The 17,458-nt window shown below is 40.2% G+C and overlaps 1 protein-coding gene across 2 annotated transcripts; it reads right to left on the minus strand.

The window, feature by feature from the left end:
• Nucleotides 1–1,273: 1,273 nt before the first annotated feature.
• Nucleotides 1,274–9,432, minus strand: LOC125727593 (profilin-2-like). 2 transcript variants are annotated; one of them, XM_049004423.1, is made up of 3 exons: nt 9,081–9,427; nt 6,057–6,249; nt 1,274–4,181 (listed from the first exon to the last, which is right to left on the minus strand). In XM_049004423.1, exons 1-3 carry the CDS (start codon nt 9,207–9,209, stop codon nt 4,084–4,086), a joined length of 420 nt encoding a protein of 139 aa, XP_048860380.1. In that variant the 5' UTR covers nt 9,210–9,427; the 3' UTR covers nt 1,274–4,083. The 2 variants fall into 2 exon arrangements, with proteins under 2 accessions (XP_048860380.1, XP_048860381.1); XM_049004424.1 differs by lacking the exon at nt 1,274–4,181 and adding an exon at nt 4,188–4,514 and having other exon boundaries at nt 9,081–9,432.
• Between the last annotated feature and the right edge of the window lie 8,026 nt (nt 9,433–17,458).

Consider the following 17,458-nt stretch of genomic DNA (forward strand, 5'->3'; position numbering starts at 1 on the left):
TCAGATCAGCTGTGATGTGCGGCACCTTTAAGGCACGTGGAAACTGCTACGGCGACATTCAGAGGACGAGGGGATTTTGTGTTTCCTGCTTTCATTCAAGAATATGCATGTTTTGGTTTTGAACAGATCACACCACACTATATGCAGGTGTGATTCATGAGTGCTACGCATGCAGTCAAAAAAAATTTGTACCCTTCCACTTTTTTAAAAACAATCACAATTCTCTGTGAAATGTTGAAACTGGCAAAAGTAATCGGCATCCACTGTTTAATCCATACTCCACTTTTGACATATCATTGTAAACAAACATACCAATACTTTTGACTGCATCAGTATGTGGTCGTACTTAGCTTGCACTGCTGATGCAAAGTCTGTTCTTCTTTAAGCTGCCCATGTTCTCCTCCCAGGGTGCTGATACAGGATTCTTAAAAGCAGCACTGAATTCTGAACAGAAATCTGCACTGCCATGTCACCTTATAGCCAGAACCTGAATCAACGCATTCACAACGTCTCTCCCATTTCCCTGGTACAGTCGTGCAGGGTGCAGTTCTGAGTTGTGCTCGTCTACCCATGGCCTGTACGAAACTGCACCACCCGCGGTTACTCCCTTGACCCATCCCGGATAGTTTCATTTGGCACCCAGACTGGCACCCAGACGACTTCTGGGAGGTAACCGTATCCACACACCAATCAAATGGGAATACCGTAATGCGCAGTGTGTTGCAGTGTATTAAGTCAACTTACTATTTAAAATGCCAGGTTTTTTTTCTTGTCAACAACTGCTTTTGGTGACTATCCACATTTTAATGAATATTCTGAAAAAGCTAAATTTGTACGAGTCATTTTAAGAAATGTCCCAAAACACTGACATAACACAAATTATTCTGCATAGTGTACCACTGGCTCATAACATTGTTTGACGTTAGAGTACAATGAGCAATTTAGAGGAAAAGGCATTAAAACAATTTTACAGTATTAACCTGCGGCTCTCACTTAAGAAAAAAATCTGAACTATTACCTATGTATTTTTTAATTAATCAAACGAGAAGCAATCGTCTGTTACATGACGGAAACCAAAAAGTGAACAAGACAGACAGAAAGCAATAATTAAACGAGTGATTGCTTAATGGAATATTGTATTTTTCTAACAATACTTAACAATGTATTTCCCACCCAGCATATTTAAAGATTTCTCTCTTCAAATACCAAGGCTGATATTTTATGACTTGCAAATCATCCTTTAAAGATACCTTTGAAAACACTTAAGCACATCTTTATACATCTTTATATATCTTTATTTTGGCTAAAATAAGTTCTAGTACATTTAATGCAGAATAGTTCAAATTTTCATAAACACGAAAATACAAGACTAGGAATATGTACTGCTGACAAAATATTGAAGTTATTTTTCTGGAGATAATTAAAATACTTCCTACTGCGGTTCAATACATTTAAAGATTTCTGGGAGGGAAAAAGACTAGCATATAAAATTTTTCATCGCACACCAATGTAATTATTTGTTTTACAGACCAGAGATGACACTGCACCCATAACTCTGCCTCATTTAATAGGGCGGGCACAAAAGTAATGTCAAAATATTCAAATATGTTAAGGGATTTTGAAATTTATAAAGGAATCTTAAAACAATTTTGGGTGAAATGCAGACGTAAACAATCCAGAGCTTCACTCAGTGCTGTACAGTCAAGAACTGCCTGTCTCTCATGCGCAAGCATAGCTACATGTTAATGCGGCGTGAAATGACAACTTTGTTTATTCAGTGACAATTGTGACTTCACCACTGCCCACAATGAGGGAGTGCCTTGTGTCTTTTGTCACAGAATATGGGACAATTAGTTTGTAGCATGCCGTTTTTGAAAATCGCATGCAGATCATGCATGATACAGCCAGACTGAATGAGTAATGTAGCTGTAGTGCTTTTCTTAGATCAACACCCAACGATTCTCACAGCGCTGACATCTTCTAATGGAGGCGGAGTCTATCCAAACTCTGGATGAGATCACCCCATACACACACAGAATTTGAGAGACACTGATTAGTCTATTAATGAAAATCCTACAAGACATGGGAAGAACCTGTGCACTCCACAGACAAAGTAGAGGCTGGCTTTAGACCCCCCCCCCCAACCCTTTAAGCGCTGGGTATGGGCGGTATTTGCCTCTCAGCTGCCCTACCTGAAACACCCACTGTCATCAAGGAACGATCAGAGTTAGGAAATCAAAACAACTGCAATTCATCTGGTTGGAATAAATTTATTTGATCTGTGTGTAAACAAGGGTAATACCCCCCCCCCCAATTTTATGGCATTTCTTATGCATATTAAATCTGATGTTCTACCATATCCCAAATAAGAAAAGGTTTAGGGAAAGAACAAAAAAAATAAAAAATCAGCAAGATTAGATGCAATTGGGACATACTCAACAAGGCCTTAACATTTTGAGCTCACACTAAGAGCTCTTAAGTGCCATTCGATCTCATCTTTTTGGGCATGGGTTAAAATGCAATCCGAAACAGCAACAGACCATCTCGAAATTATGGCACGGATGCACAGAATTTGTATAAATTTCCACAAAACAGCAAGGCTCTATTTTTTCCAACCAACACCATTTCCCTGCAAATGTAAGTGAATTGCTTTTCTTTTTTTTATTTTTTAATTTTTTAAACACATTGGGCATGTTTAGTACCATGCTTTGACAGACATTTTAGTATCACAGATGAATAGAGCACAGAGCACTTTATTCCACAGTTCTCTCCACAGCAAGGGATTACAAGGTCAGATGCAATCGTTAATTTAAAAAAAAAAAAAAAAAAACGAAACAGTTGACAAAGTGAGGAGACTGCCGCTCCATCAAACTAATGCTAAGTTCAGCAGCAAACACATTACTGTCATTTCAATATCAGTTATTGTTTTGGAGTTAGCCAACAGTCTTCCTTTTCAATGCTTAATGCCTTTGGACAGTTGTTAACTCCCAAGTTGCAGCTAAAATTGGTCCTATGAAAAATGTTTCAATGGGATACACTCCAGATGGTCATGTTGGGATATCTAGTGTCCAAAATGGCAGCCTTTATAATAATAAAAAGTACAGGAGCTTGTGAAAATGACCTGACTCTGCTATGTAACAGTGGAATGTCCAGGGAGATCATATAGTCAGGGGTATGGCAAAGAGGTTATTAAAGAAAAGTCTACCTGCAGCAACGATGACGTGCTTTTAGATGCAGAATACCACCAGAACTACATCCAGGTAATAGCTGAGAAAAACCAAATTGACACAGGATACAGCAAACTCAAATCAAATCTTGCAAAACAAAAAAATATCAGATAGCTTACATTAGGGGCAAGCCACAATGTGATGGAGTGCCATGAATATAGTGTTCAAAATGAAGAAAAATTCTAAGGTAATAATGGAAAGATACTTAAGTTTTGGCAGGAGTTCAACAAATGAAAAACCAATAAAGGTAAGACAGTGTTTCTCAACCTGGTCTTCGGAAACCCCTAGACAGTTCACTATCTAGCATGGAGCGAAATCGTGAACTGTCTGGGGGGTCCACGAGGACAGGCATGGGGAACACTGAGCTAGAAGATGTGCATGCAGTTTCCTTCCCAGACATTCTCTAGAAAAGGAAGACGGTATGAGCTTAATTGCTCAAAGTGCTCAAAAAGCCACTGGTCAATCCAAGGCTACTACCTTGGATATACTTCATATACTACTTCATATGGGCTCGTCAGTTAAAAATTCCTTCACTAGCTATTCACCAAGAGCCCTGTGTTTTGCTAAGCAGCACCCAGACCTGTATCAGCTTTCGTTTTAAATAAAGTCATTGCATTATGATAATAGTGTGATATACTAAAGTGAAACGATGATGCCAAAGCAGGATTGGGTATACAGTGTAAATGCATACAATTTAAAGCAGTACTTGGGTGGGAGGTTAAAGGGTGACAAAAACAAAAAAAAAAGGGGGGGGGGTAATAAAAAGGGGAGAGGGAAGCATCTACCAGCTACATCAGGTAGTTCTCTTGACGCAACAGGGTGATTATGAGCTGCTAGATGAATGGGAAGAGGCTGCTTAATATCCAGACTTCCTCAGGTACTCAGCCATGAGATATGCTTTCTGGTTGAGCTGCCCTCCATGGATACCATCCTTTCCCATCACTAAAACCAATACTGGAGCACACAAGGAAAAAAACAAAGAACAAAAAGTGAAACTTTGGAAAGGAGAAAAAACAACAGCATCCCCCACTACCATAGACACATCAATGACTGTCACCCCCAGAAACATTGGTTGGCTATTAATGTTAAGACGTTAATGTGACTTTGACAGGGAAATGTAACAGCATTTTTTCCTCCTTAATTTAAATTTTTTTTTATTATTTTTTTTTCTTAACCAAGCCTGACTAAACTAGAACCCAGAATCCCTTAAGTATTTTGCCATTGAATATGCCTTCTTATTCAATCCGCCTCCATGGACCCCCTCCTTGCCCATTACAAGAACCAAGACTGAAAGAAAAGAAGGAGAAAGGGAAGTTTAGAGAAAATGCAGCAGATAGTTAGTGCAAAGGTTAAGACAGCAAGACGTAAAAGGCTTAGAATAGTTAGTCGAGATGTGGTTCATAAATCGCCTGGACAGACACGGAATCGAAGCATTCATTTTCATGCCATCGACCCGACTCAAGGCGCCCAACGGTCTTCAGAGATTCAACCTTTACCTAAACTACAAAGAATGCCATTGAAAAAAGTAACAAAGGCTCTGCTCTGACTTCCTTAATCACACTAAACACTTAGTGAGTGACGTTGGTGATGGGAAAAATCATTCCATTTTTATATACAAATAATAATAATAAAAAAAACCTGACTAATTCTTCAGGCTTATCGTAGATCAGATGACGCTTTATACTGAAGCATACTGGAAACTATTTAACAAAAATATGCATTTAAAACTTCCAAGCATTTAGCGAGGGGAAAAAATAACCTTAAATACCATATTACATGAACAGCTGCAAAACTGTTCCCAGAGAAGGCTGCTGTGGGCATGCCACACTGTTATTGTTTTAGTGACAGTGGTTGGCTTCTTCGCCCAAGTAACTCACAGACTTGTGCCATTTCCCCAGAGCCACCCACTGGAACTATCCTGCTCATCCAAAACTACACTGAGCGGTGAAATTTAAGTGCTCCTTTCAAATCGTTACTTTGCAAGTAATACACCACAAAGAAATGTGCTTGTTGATGGGGTATAAAATGTTCAGTTATACGAATATCTGATTTGGAAATGAATTTACCCAACACACTACAGAGTGGTACACTAGGTCTGTAAACCACCCATACCAAAACTTTCAGATCAGTCACTACCAGTTCACTTTATCAAGTGACTAAAACTGACCAATAAGAATGATCAAAATCTGGGATACGTTTTGGTTTTCCATTAAAAAAACTGCCAAGATAAGTGCCAATCGCCTTTGCTATAAAGACTATTGAGGAATGCAACCAACTGCGAGTCCACTTTACAAAAGGTGTTCCCACCAACTTTCCAGAATCTCTAAAGGGTCCCAATTAATACATAAATGAGGCTCCTCTTTGACATCTTTGAAACAGGCTGTAACCAACTCCGGTTACATATTATGGGTATTCAGCATAACTGCATTCTTTGCCATATCTGAATAAGGCTCACTCCCGATACAGGTTCAGTAGGGGGCATAGACGTTGTGTTAATTTGTTATTTAGGGTTACAGTTTTAGAAGTGAAGAACACTCAGTTATGTTGACTGAATATTAGAACCAAGACTTGAATGTTTAAATCAAGAGAATCAATTAGGGCCTGGAACAAGAAAGTGAATGCTTCCGTCATAGACAAACATTTCCCACACGTGTATTTATAACAATGCATAATCTGATATCTGGCTAACACTTACCCATTGATGAAAGAACACAGGTAGAAAACTCATGACAATTACCATTGAAGATCATGCAACATTTACATCATCATTTTCAGATTTGTTTAAATTACACTGAATATTCTACGAAAAGTAAACTGGCATTAGGTTACCTTTCAAAGCTCTGCCTACAGAAATATTATACGTGGCCTCGCCGCTGTGACTCTTTGTCCTGATGTCCATTGTCCAATCACCATCAACTAGAAGGCTGTCTCTGATCACGGAGCACTTCTTGTGACCTAAAGTCAATCCACTGGTGAAGAAACTCTCTCGGTCCTTTCCTACTATGACTTCAATTTCTTGAGCCTTAAAACAGAGAGAAAAAACAGGACATTACTCTCCCACAGGAACTATTTAAAAGCACAAACGTGGCAGCAAACGAAGCTCCTTACTATCTGCATGCCTCTCCAGGAAACAGCATGACATAAAAGGAAAAATAGCAACATGTGATCAACATTTATGATTCTAGAGTGTTTCCTTGCTTTGCATTCGCCATGTAGCCATGAATCTAAAGTGCAAAGCGTTTTTATTCTATACAATTTGCTTGCTTTTTGGTCTACAAACACACACACTAAAAGGACATCTAGCACTCAAAACTGCAAGGCGACAGCAAACTTTCGAAGAATGACATCTGGCGGCTAGCTAGCCAACAAATTCTTTTCCTGTGCTGATTTTACACTGCGAGAGCGAGCCAGCTAATGGCTACCAACGCTCAGAATACCCTTGCCAATAACCTCAATAAACCCTGAAGTTTAAACCACTACGTCCGTCAAATAAAAATCATATTACACATTCGATTAATGCTATAAAACATTCACTTGGTGACCCATCATGGAAAGTTTGTAGGATTACTTTCACTACTACAATCTCACCAGATCAGCTCCTGTCAGTATGATGCAAGCAGAATGTTATGTACTTAGGCACCATGTCATTAAATTCTTTACCTTTATTTTCTTCCCCCAAAGGATAAACCATACCCAGCATCCTTTCCATCTAATAAATACCCAAAAATAAAAACTAAAATCTACTACAAAAAAACCAGGGCTTTGAGCCAGTACAGAACATAGCCAAAACATGAACTGACCACACAAAGTTCAGGAATCTGGTTTATTCCTGGAAAAGGAATGCACTCAACGAAATTTTTTTCTAAAGAGGGGGGAGAAACAGTACATTTGAGTGTACTTTTCAAATAACTAGCTACAAAATGCAAAGAACATATGATCAATTGTAGTTTGTTGCTGGATACACACACACACACACACACACACCATCTGAAGATAGCCCTTTGGAAAGTTTACCCAAACACACATCTAGCAGATACATGACTGATGCAGCAAACTTGTATTTAAAAGGTAAAACAGCAATGACTAACAAATAGTTTGAAGAACGCTGGGTGTTGTAGGTGTTCCACTAAATCACGAGTAAATTTCGACTGTGCTATAAAAGCTTATCCTACGCTAGGATCTTACACATATTTACTCTATTTTACAAATGTGTCAATAAAGTTACTATCAACGTTTCCTGTTAAAGATCTGAAATGTAGCTGCGCAGAAAAAATGAACCATGCCAAGAATTTAATATTTGTTGCCAAACTAAACGGCATACTTAGTTATAGTCATAGTTGGGGGGGGGGGCAAACAAATACCAAACAGTACTGATATCCAAGAAATCATAAAATACGAGTTAGCCAAGAACATAATCTAACAAAGGGATTCCCCCATCAATCAGCCAAATGATGCGAGTGAGTTTCCCGAAACCTTAACGCTACGTCGTTCCTAAGTTCTATGTTAAAATTCACCCCTGGGTAATAAGTGCTGATTTTCTTGAGCAGCGTTGGTAGGTTTGGTAGTGAATCAATATTAACCTGTAAGGATCCCTCCAAGCCGTGCACTACAAAACTATGTAGATAAAAACAACAGTACGATAAGACAATGAAAGACACTACAGGAAGCTTTCAAGGCCATGTGTACATTTTCCCTTCAGCTGCTGCTGTTCGACTGGAAGGGCCACGGGTGAACGGGGACTGATCTATTAATAATAAAAATCAACACTGTCACACCGTGTTAAAGGTCGGTATACTTCATTAATTCCCCGTAGAACATTCTAGAATTCCCAAAACGGGGAACATTAAAGTCATGATTAATATTTTTTGAAAAATTACAAATATGTCGGCCCGCACGAATTTTCACCGCTAGATAAAATCTTATTCAATGAGAACTGCTTTCAAAGTTTGTTCGTCGGCAAAACTGCAGACCCCATAAACTCCGCAATCTCCTAACTTCTAATGCATTAGTGCCATGCCGCCCGTCAGAAACAACGGGCATAACCTGATCGCGTTATGACACATACGTTTTAATATGAATAAACACTGGCACCGGCAAAAGGAAACGTGCAGCATATGGCTAAAAGGGGAAAAGCTAAAAGGAAGCTGGCTGACGGCACTGCGGAGTGCAGGCAGGAAAAGGCACGGAGGGAAACGCCATCTTGGAAAACGTGAGGGGGGGCATCTGCGAATCCAGCATTATCCTCTACGGCAGATACCACTATCCAAGGCCAGCAACTATGCTGCTTTTCTAACCGGGGTGGGGACAAACCCGGGAAGCAGACACAGCCAAGCAACGTCAACTCAGAACGTCCGGCTGGATTTTATCCAGTTATCAGCCTCCTCTCTGCGCCTCCTCTTCTCGCCGCAAAACCGCACCGCAGCCGACAACTTTTTAATATCACAATACAATCCCGTCACCGCTATCCTCGGTCATTTCAGGCTGGCGAAAAAGACAAGGACTTAAAATTAACTAATTTACAATGAGGCGGCCCGTCCCTTAAGCAGCCGCCCGGCTGTAACGGCACAGGCCTTTTCGGGCTGTATTCCACGCCTTGCCAGCTTCATGTTCCCGGGACGGTTACCTACATACAAGAATCGCCTTTAATGAGCCCGCAAAAGCAGCGCACCTTAAGGCCGTAAGCCGTCACATCCACTGTCTGGGAAATCGGTGTCGGTTTGCCGAAAATACTCCTACTTCAGTCAGCCCCCGATCGGCGGGGCCTCCTTCTCAAACATCCCCGATGATGAACGGGCAGATATCACCATTACCTTTAGCTTCATTATTGTGTCTCATCGTGTCCGCTCTCCTTACCGTTATACAGCTAAAAGTGCCACCGGGAGGTGCTGCCCAGACATATTTGGCGTCCGCGTACCCAACAATGGCGGAGTCCTGGCAGCAGCCATCGGCCATCAGGTTATCCACGTAGCCTTGCCAGGACATAACTGCGTCTTTTACTAAAATGCGTTTTTTTTACAAAATAAAAATAACGGGAAAAGAGCTTCCGTCGTTAATACTGCGGCAGCGTGGTTGTTTCGCGCTTCCGTGGAGCTGCGGATTCTCCGGCGATGACCCTAACTCCGAGCTCCGTGGCGTCCCCGCTTTAATGTGCTTTTTCGGTAGGCAGTCAGAAGGACCCTAAGCGATCGGTCGCCGACTGGGTGTAGTCCCATCCGTATCATTCCGCGCAACCGCTATTCGTCTCTTCCTCATGGGAAAGTGCATTGGGAGGCGGAGGAATAAACGGGATCATTTCAGCGAAAAGTCTGGATAATGTAACCACCAAAAAGGCTTAACTCGAAAGATTTTTTTAAATGTGCCTCCGTAACATTGTATTTTACCATTCCCTAACAAATAATTATTTTGCTATAACGTAGGTTATGAAAATTCTTCCGCTCTGCGTATTCACATTATTGTTTTAAACTTTGCTGTTTGCCAGTTCCTATATTTTTCTGTTAAAAAAAAAAACAGAATAAATCTAGTGATTTGTCTCACTAAAACTCATCTGTAATAACACCACGACTTGCTTTTTCATACTTTTGTGTTTATCATGCACAGCTAGTAGGAATTAATACAGACATTCCATCTTTTCACACTTGATTTTCAATGAAGACCAGTGTTGAGTAGACGATGAAGTTTTCTCAAGTGGGTTTTTTTTGCACTGCATTAATTATCACTAAATGTGGTATTGATTTATCCTGAAAGACATTTTATGGCAAATAAACCAGCTGGTATATGTACTAGGATAAGTAGTTTTTCATTAATCAATTAGAGGGTGTTATGATATGTCACTTTAATAGTGATAAATAATGTTGATTATGCATAACATAAGTTGAAAGTAAATATTAGTAAACAAATTAATTAGAAATTTTATGAAAACCTGTGTAAATTCATGAAATGGGCACATTAATATGAAAATATTTCATTGGGCGCACAGAATTATCAGAATGAGTCACGTGATTAGCTGACTGATTTCTCTCTGTTCCGTTCTACTGGTGTTTCAGAATGGTGTTCCTTGTTCTGAACATAAAGACGTTTGTTTCTCTGAGGTTCATCGGTGAGGTAGTGAAATTCAAGCAAATACTCAATTACAAAGACAAAGGAGCTTTTAAAGTAATTCAGAGAAAACAATGAAAAAGCACAGATTATGAGAACGTCCTTCTACCCACTTACCCAGAGTCATCCATCCTCTGACCATTTATCCTAATCAGGGTCATGGGCAAGAATGAAAAACACTGAAGTATGAATATAACACACTAGCAGCCGGATGCACAAAACTGGCAGGTAACGTGACAGATGACTATACGTTCTATCATAAAGAACTGGACCGCATATCAGGCTGTTCTAGATCAGGTAATCATTTCAAACTGGGCACCTACACGAGAAGGAAATATTGCAGTCTGTCAGGCACCCGCCCTTAAAATATGTTTATATTTGATCTAGTGTTCACATTCCCTCTCAACCTTCAAAAATCACCACAAGACCCAGTTGCTGTGGGAACACCTTCACTAGCCCTCACCACTCTCCTCCTCTATGGTTACTAAACTATTCTCCCATGCACCCTGAATGTACGGAGTTACGCTTTTTCATTGAAAAGCTGCATTATGTTCTTACTGTTTGTAAGTACTGTACGATGAATGAAATGAGAAACATTTAATTATTTCCGATTGCCTTCCCTTTCTTGCACTGCCCTATTCAATTACGTCAGCCCATATTAATCTCGCCTGCTCATGTGTTTAATAAGAGCACTGCTGCTACATACCGGCATGTAATATTGCCAAAAATAAAGGGATGAGTGCTTTCCCTAAGACTGTACTATGGACATTCAGACTTTTTTTGACACATAGGAAAGCACAATGCTGAATGATGCCCCTTCCAATGCTACGAGCACAGGACCAAAGTGATGGTGCTGCTGTTTCTTGCAAAATCATTGTAACAGATACAGAAAGTGCAGTGTCCATTGTTTAAGGATATCGTTATAATCCAGAGTTTCGTGTTATATAGTGTATGTTGCATGGACTTTACATACACATTGTGTATTGCCTCTTGGTGTGTAACTAGAAAAATTAAATGATAAGTATCGTACTTAGGATGTTAAATATGAAGGACTGCAATGTTTTCATTTCTGCTCATGTCACAAAAAAAAAAAAACAGACTGCATAATTTTGTAACACCTTATGTGGAAAGCACCTAATCATTGCTATAAACTAGAACACCTTATGTGGAAAAAGTACATGAATGATCTTTGGGACTCTGTAATGTCATTCTTGACATGAAATAACTGTAGTTCTCTTTGTAAGTTCCCATGAAGAACCAGTGCTTCCAGTAAACCCTGCCTCGCCTCCTACTGGTTGGAAAGGAACAGTCATGTAACATTCCTGTCCATGCTCAAAACCAAACAGCTCCCTTAAAAGATTGTAATTACACTGCCCTGTGTCCAAAGGCAACTTCTGAGTTTAACCTAGCAGCTCCTGCAGGCCACGTCACTATATTCTATGTACCATTTGTCACTAGGCACCACACCTTGTGCATATTTAAATAGTAATGAAGCTACATAGAGGAGACATTTTTTTTTGTGCCCTTGAGTGATGTCTGTGAGCACAAATAGCACCACCAATGAGGAATATCGTTTTATTTCTGACTGTATATATGACTACAATATTATATAGGATTTCAATGGAGAGTCTTTACTATAGACTATTACTATGGAAACCACTGTAAGACACTGACATACAGTTATGATTAAATTGACATTTTTGTACATTGAACCCATGGAACCCAGTCTTCCCAGAATCCCCTAGTCAGCTGTATTTGGGCTCAAAAGGTTAATCAATTTAATTAGGGCCAGTTGATGTTTATCAATCACCATGGCAACTTGTGATTCCCCCAAACATAGCTTAGCTCTGTCCACTAAAAAAACACTTCTTTGTTCAACCAATTAAATTCAGTATGAAAAATTAGTATCATGATATTGCTTGCTAATTACCCTGACATGCGCAACTATATTTATGAGGTACTAGCATTAATTTTAAAGGTATGACATTCTCTTTAATATTGTCTTTTCATTAAAAATAATTGCCAGCTCTTCCAGAAAATGTGTCTGGCATTGACTCGGATCACATGATTCTTGGGGGCACTAGATAAGTCAATTAATTTTCCACCTGGTTAGAAGCAGTAGAGATTCACTATGTTGTCAGAGCCATGTGGCCAAAAGAATGTCAATTTTGCAGTTCACTGCAGCACAGAAGGTTATGTAAGTTAAAATATGTACTTCCTGTGTAACTTAGTCCCTGGTTTGTCAGATTTCAAGGTCAGACTCGCTAAGGGATAAACAAATACAATTTGGTTAAATGTCCCACATTTGGTTACCCAGGACTGAAAACGAGTCACTTTCTGTCTGCCAACATAACTAAATATTATGTTATATAAATGAAAAACATCCACTTCAAGACTATTGGACTTTTTCCTAGATGCTTTCATATTTTATTTTCATCTATCAAAACAACTCAATTTTCCCATCTAGGAATTCTTTTCCAGATTTTGCTTCCATGACATTTTTTCAGGATATTCTATATATATAAAGATATATCATTTTATTTTTAACATTGATGAAGTTTGGGACCAACCCATTCGTGTTTGCTGCCCCAATGACACTATACATTGCCCTGACCTTTCACCCTGTTGGTGCTGAAGCCCCCAAATGGATCCACATACGCTATTTTGTCATTTTGTCATAGTCATTTTGTGTGGGTTGCTAGGTTCTTTTGATGGGTACCAGTGACCCTAGTCCTACCAGGAGATCAAACGCGGATGATGTAGCTGTGTGGATCGCTGATGCTACACAAACCCCTTTGCCATGCTAAGGTAGGTGAGTGTGAAGTGGAGGAGATAAGAATCATCATCTTAAAATCTGTGGTCCAAGTTCCGATGGGGTCCTCTCTGAGAAGTGCAGATAGCTCTTTCCAGGTGAGGGATCTTAACATTCGTGAAGGAGCTGAAGCACCTCAGCAATCATTTTCATGAGTAGTGGCAGGAGCAAAGTCACACTGACGGACAGATCAGTTTCAACGGCTGCAGTCTTTTGGTCACCGAGTGGGTTTATGGCGGCGAGGCAGGAGCGGACGAAACCCGCGGTTTACCAGCCGATCTGTTTCCTTATCTTCACCTGTGGTCATGAGCTGTAGTAAATGATTGAAAGAAGAACTGCAAGTGGTCAAATTGAGGTTTCTCCATAAGGTTGCTGGGTTAAGTCTTTGGGACAGGATACGGAGCTTTTGGGCGTGAAAGAGGAATCCCAAAACAGAGATCCTGTGTATTGAGAGGAATCATCTGAGGTGGTTTGTGCATATCATAAGGATGTCACCTGGTTGTCTGCCAAAAACTGTTCTTGGCGTGGTGTGCTGAGGAGACAGACTCTGGACACATTGGTGGGATTTTATCTCCTAGTTTCATAGAGAACATTTGGGAGGCCCCCGGAATGAACTAGAGTCTGTGGCTTTGGAGAGGAACATCTGAACTGTTCTGCATGACGTGCTGCAAACATGAATCTCAACAGTAGAAGCAAGTATGAAGATGATGAAGATGACAATTATGATTCATTGAATGATAATTAGGGGTGTCATGGCCGTGCAGTGGTTGGCACTGTTGCCTCACCCCTCTGGGATCCGGGTTGAAGTCTTCACCAGAGTTCCATGTGTGTAGAGTTTACATGTTCTCCTTGTGTTGCTGTGAGGTACTTCAGTCCTGCCCCCTGCCCCCCCTGACACACACATAGTCCAAAAAACATGCTGAGGTTAACTGCAGTTACCAAATTGCCCATAGGTCTGTGTGAGTGCAATGGGTTGGTACCCCACCCTGCACCCTGGGTTGTTCCCTGCCTTGCACCTGTAGCCCCCCCCCCATTGTAATACCATTGCACCCATCTGAAGACATATTGGTTATATACTAATCTGACCAGATAACAGATGTATGTAACAATGAAACAGACTATAGTTTACCTAGAGACAATTATGATATTTAAGATATTATATATATTTTTTAATTATGATATTTTTTCTCAAGCAGCAATTATATTTGTTCATAATTTGTACTTCAGTAGTAACTGAGGTATTACTAAGTATTTGTGCCTCATCAAGTAAAGTGTTATCCTACATTCTTTTGAAAACTACACTTCCATATACTGTTACTAAATGTTTTCAACTGCTAACGCATTTGGAGACAGAATAAAGCAGTTCTTTATCCATACGAAGACTAAATCTCAAACGAAAATGTATACTCACTTATTTACTTTCATGTAAGCTCACTTCAGCATTCCTTTCACCGTTTTTCATCAGTCATAACAATAATAAATTTGATCTTGGGTTCGTCTCTTGCCTGCTATTTCAGGATTTCCTGCATTCTTTACAGTTTTCACATATCCCATGTTATTCTCCTATAAGATGGACAGATACAAGTGGGAGAGAGAATGTGGGGCATGAGAACATGGTCAGCGTTCTATCCAGCACCCCCAGAGCAATTTTCACGGTTAAGGGCACAATAATGATACAAACGCTCTTCTGGCTGTGGGATTCACACCAACAACCATCTGATGATGGGTAAACAGTGCTAATCTGTGTAGCCAGACTTTATTCCTTGACTTGTCATCTATCGCTAATGACAGATTGACACAGTAACACTAGACGAAGGTGCAGGAACAGCTACAGAAACCAAAAGGCAGTTTCACTCTCTCCTCTGGTGGTTGCTACGTTAATATGCAGACACAGTAGTAGCGGTTGGTGCCAGGTGGATAGGGCAGACATAATCAACTTCCACTCAAAGAAACTATGACTGTTATTCATTAACCAACATTGCTTTATTTCACAGTTCAAAGTCTGCAGGGTGGAGGCACCTTTGCTTGATTACTCACTCAAGGAAACCGTGGCCAGAAGTAAACAACACAGTAACAATCAATTCTGGAATGAGCACAAGACCATTTTTCGTCATTGTTTGGCAGAGGATTTAATCAAAAGATACTTTCATAGATTATTATTTTTAAGTGGCTGTGTATCCATTTATTACAACTGCATGATTTCACATTAGCAATTCAGCTTAAGCACCTTTTTTTATAAGGCGCGACAAGTTCTTTTGAGGAGTTATTTTAATTTAGATTAATCTCGAGCAATTTATAGATTACGATACTTATTAAGGATGGTTTGTAAGTAGCATTGTTTCTTCCCATCTCCAAGGCTGAGGGATTAAATGCTGGCTCTGCTGTGTGGTTGAGAGAAGTATGCAGTGGGTATGTTGCACAGGATTCCCCGTGCACTTACATGTCTCAAACCATAATGTTTGTCTGTATATTACCCTTAAGGGTATTTCCGAGCCTTATCCCCAAGGCTGCTTGGGACAGGCTCAATCCCTTCCCTCACGAACCTATCTAAGATAAGTAGGTAGAAGATGGATGGAAAACACAAATGACCAGTTTAGAGGTTTTGATAGTTTGTTGTAATTTAGTTTTGCTTCTTTTAGCGGTACTGAAAAGCTTTCCTGGTGATTTGTCACTTAAGTGCTTAGTCCAGCACTTTCCTTTGTCTGCTGTCGAGTTACTGTAGTTATCATGTAGAAGATAAAAAAGAAATATGTGCGTCAATAGTGCTACTTGCTCAAAATGCCATTTAATGTAGGTATTAATCAGGCAGAAGTGGGGAAAGGGCACTTTATGCCTCTTGGAATTTATTATAAGAATTTATTGCTAATGCATTTTAATTTTGTTGTTATTGTCCTAGAAAATCAAGGAGAATCACAATGAAGTAGTTTTCTTTGTAAGGACCAGCTTCCTAGTTTTAGCTTTCAGGAACCACTGACTGGCACTGGATTAATTTCTTCATCAGGAAAGTTGCTGCTCTGCAAATCTGAATGGTATGCAAAAGGCTTCCTCTGAAGGCTTCCTCTTCGAGAAATCACAGTTGATTTTACAACTTTCAATATGTTGGGTGCAAAAAAAGTGCATATATATTTATATATATGTATATTTATAAGTGTATATATTTTATGAACCGCAGGTACCACTGTACTTTCAGTTGTATGACAATTGTCATTTGCCATCTGCTAGAACTACAGTTTCAGGCTACCGCATTATGTAACTTTGAATTTTTAAGTTATATCGCGTACAATATTTGGTTGACGAACACATTCCTCGAAAAGATTCCATCCATCTATTTTCCAAACCGCTTATCCTATTGGGTCGCGGAGGGTCCGGAGCCTATCCCGGAAGCAATGGGCACGAGGCAGGGAACAACCCAGGATGGGGGGCCAGCCCATCGCAGGGCACACTCACACACCATTCACTCACACATGCACACCTACGGGCAATTTAGCAAGTCCAATTAGCCTCAGCATGTCTTTGGACTGTGGGGGGAAACCGGAGTACCCGGAGGAAACCCCACGACGACATGGGGAGAACATGCAAACTCCGCACACATGTGACCCAGGTGGAGACTCAAACCCGGGTCCCAGAGGTGTGAGGCGACAGTGCTAACCACTGCACCACCATGCCGCCTCGAAAAGATTCATTTTTTTATATATTTGTGTAGCAACAGCAGGTCGCATGTTCCAGCATGCCATTGCAAATAGAAGAACTACAACAGGCACCCAACGGGCACCGAACCCAAATACACAGACGGGAAACACAAGGTTGTCCGATACCGAACTGCAAGATGCACACATGGTAGAAGATTTACTAGGATCGGACCGGGTACACACAAGACAAGGTCAAACACAACCGCGACAATAGGGAAATGCAACCATTTACATTACCATTAACAACAACAACAACAACAATACAAGGGTTAAGGACTGTTAATAAAGAGCGTGATTTCCCCGGCAAACAAGTCTCCATGTCTCTCTCTGCTCCTGCGATGCCTCGGTCCACCCGTCGCTACACTATATTGTTTTTCTTAAAATGTTTACTATAAAACAAGAAAATTAATTAACAGAAATTATTATTTGATAGGCTTTTGAACAAATTAATCGAATTTCAATGCTTTCTTATGTGGAAAGGTGCCTTGGTTCCCGTACAAATTGGTTCACGACCACTTTCCTGGAACGGATTGTGTTCGTGAACCGCAGGCACCACTGTATATTTAAGAGGCATTTATGCTGTGAATGTTTAAAATGTCACTTCTTCTTAAAGTTCCGATTTTTCTCTCAACATG

This window comes from Brienomyrus brachyistius, unplaced genomic scaffold (genome assembly GCF_023856365.1).
Source record: "Brienomyrus brachyistius isolate T26 unplaced genomic scaffold, BBRACH_0.4 scaffold104, whole genome shotgun sequence".
Taxonomy (NCBI): domain Eukaryota; kingdom Metazoa; phylum Chordata; class Actinopteri; order Osteoglossiformes; family Mormyridae; genus Brienomyrus; species Brienomyrus brachyistius.

What these genes read in the sequence shown, in the direction of transcription:
- LOC125727593 (XM_049004423.1), bottom strand. Translation starts at nt 9,209, where the DNA reads ATGTCCTGGCAAGGCTACGTGGATAACCTGATGGCCGATGGCTGCTGC. An exon ending in GCACTTTTAGCTGTATAACG is followed by an intron (nt 6,250 to 9,080) that starts GTAAGGAGAGCG and finishes CTCTGTTTTAAG; the next exon opens with GCTCAAGAAATTGAAGTCAT. An exon ending in TGTAGGCAGAGCTTTGAAAG is followed by an intron (nt 4,182 to 6,056) that starts GTAACCTAATGC and finishes TGTGTGCTCCAG; the next exon opens with TATTGGTTTTAGTGATGGGA.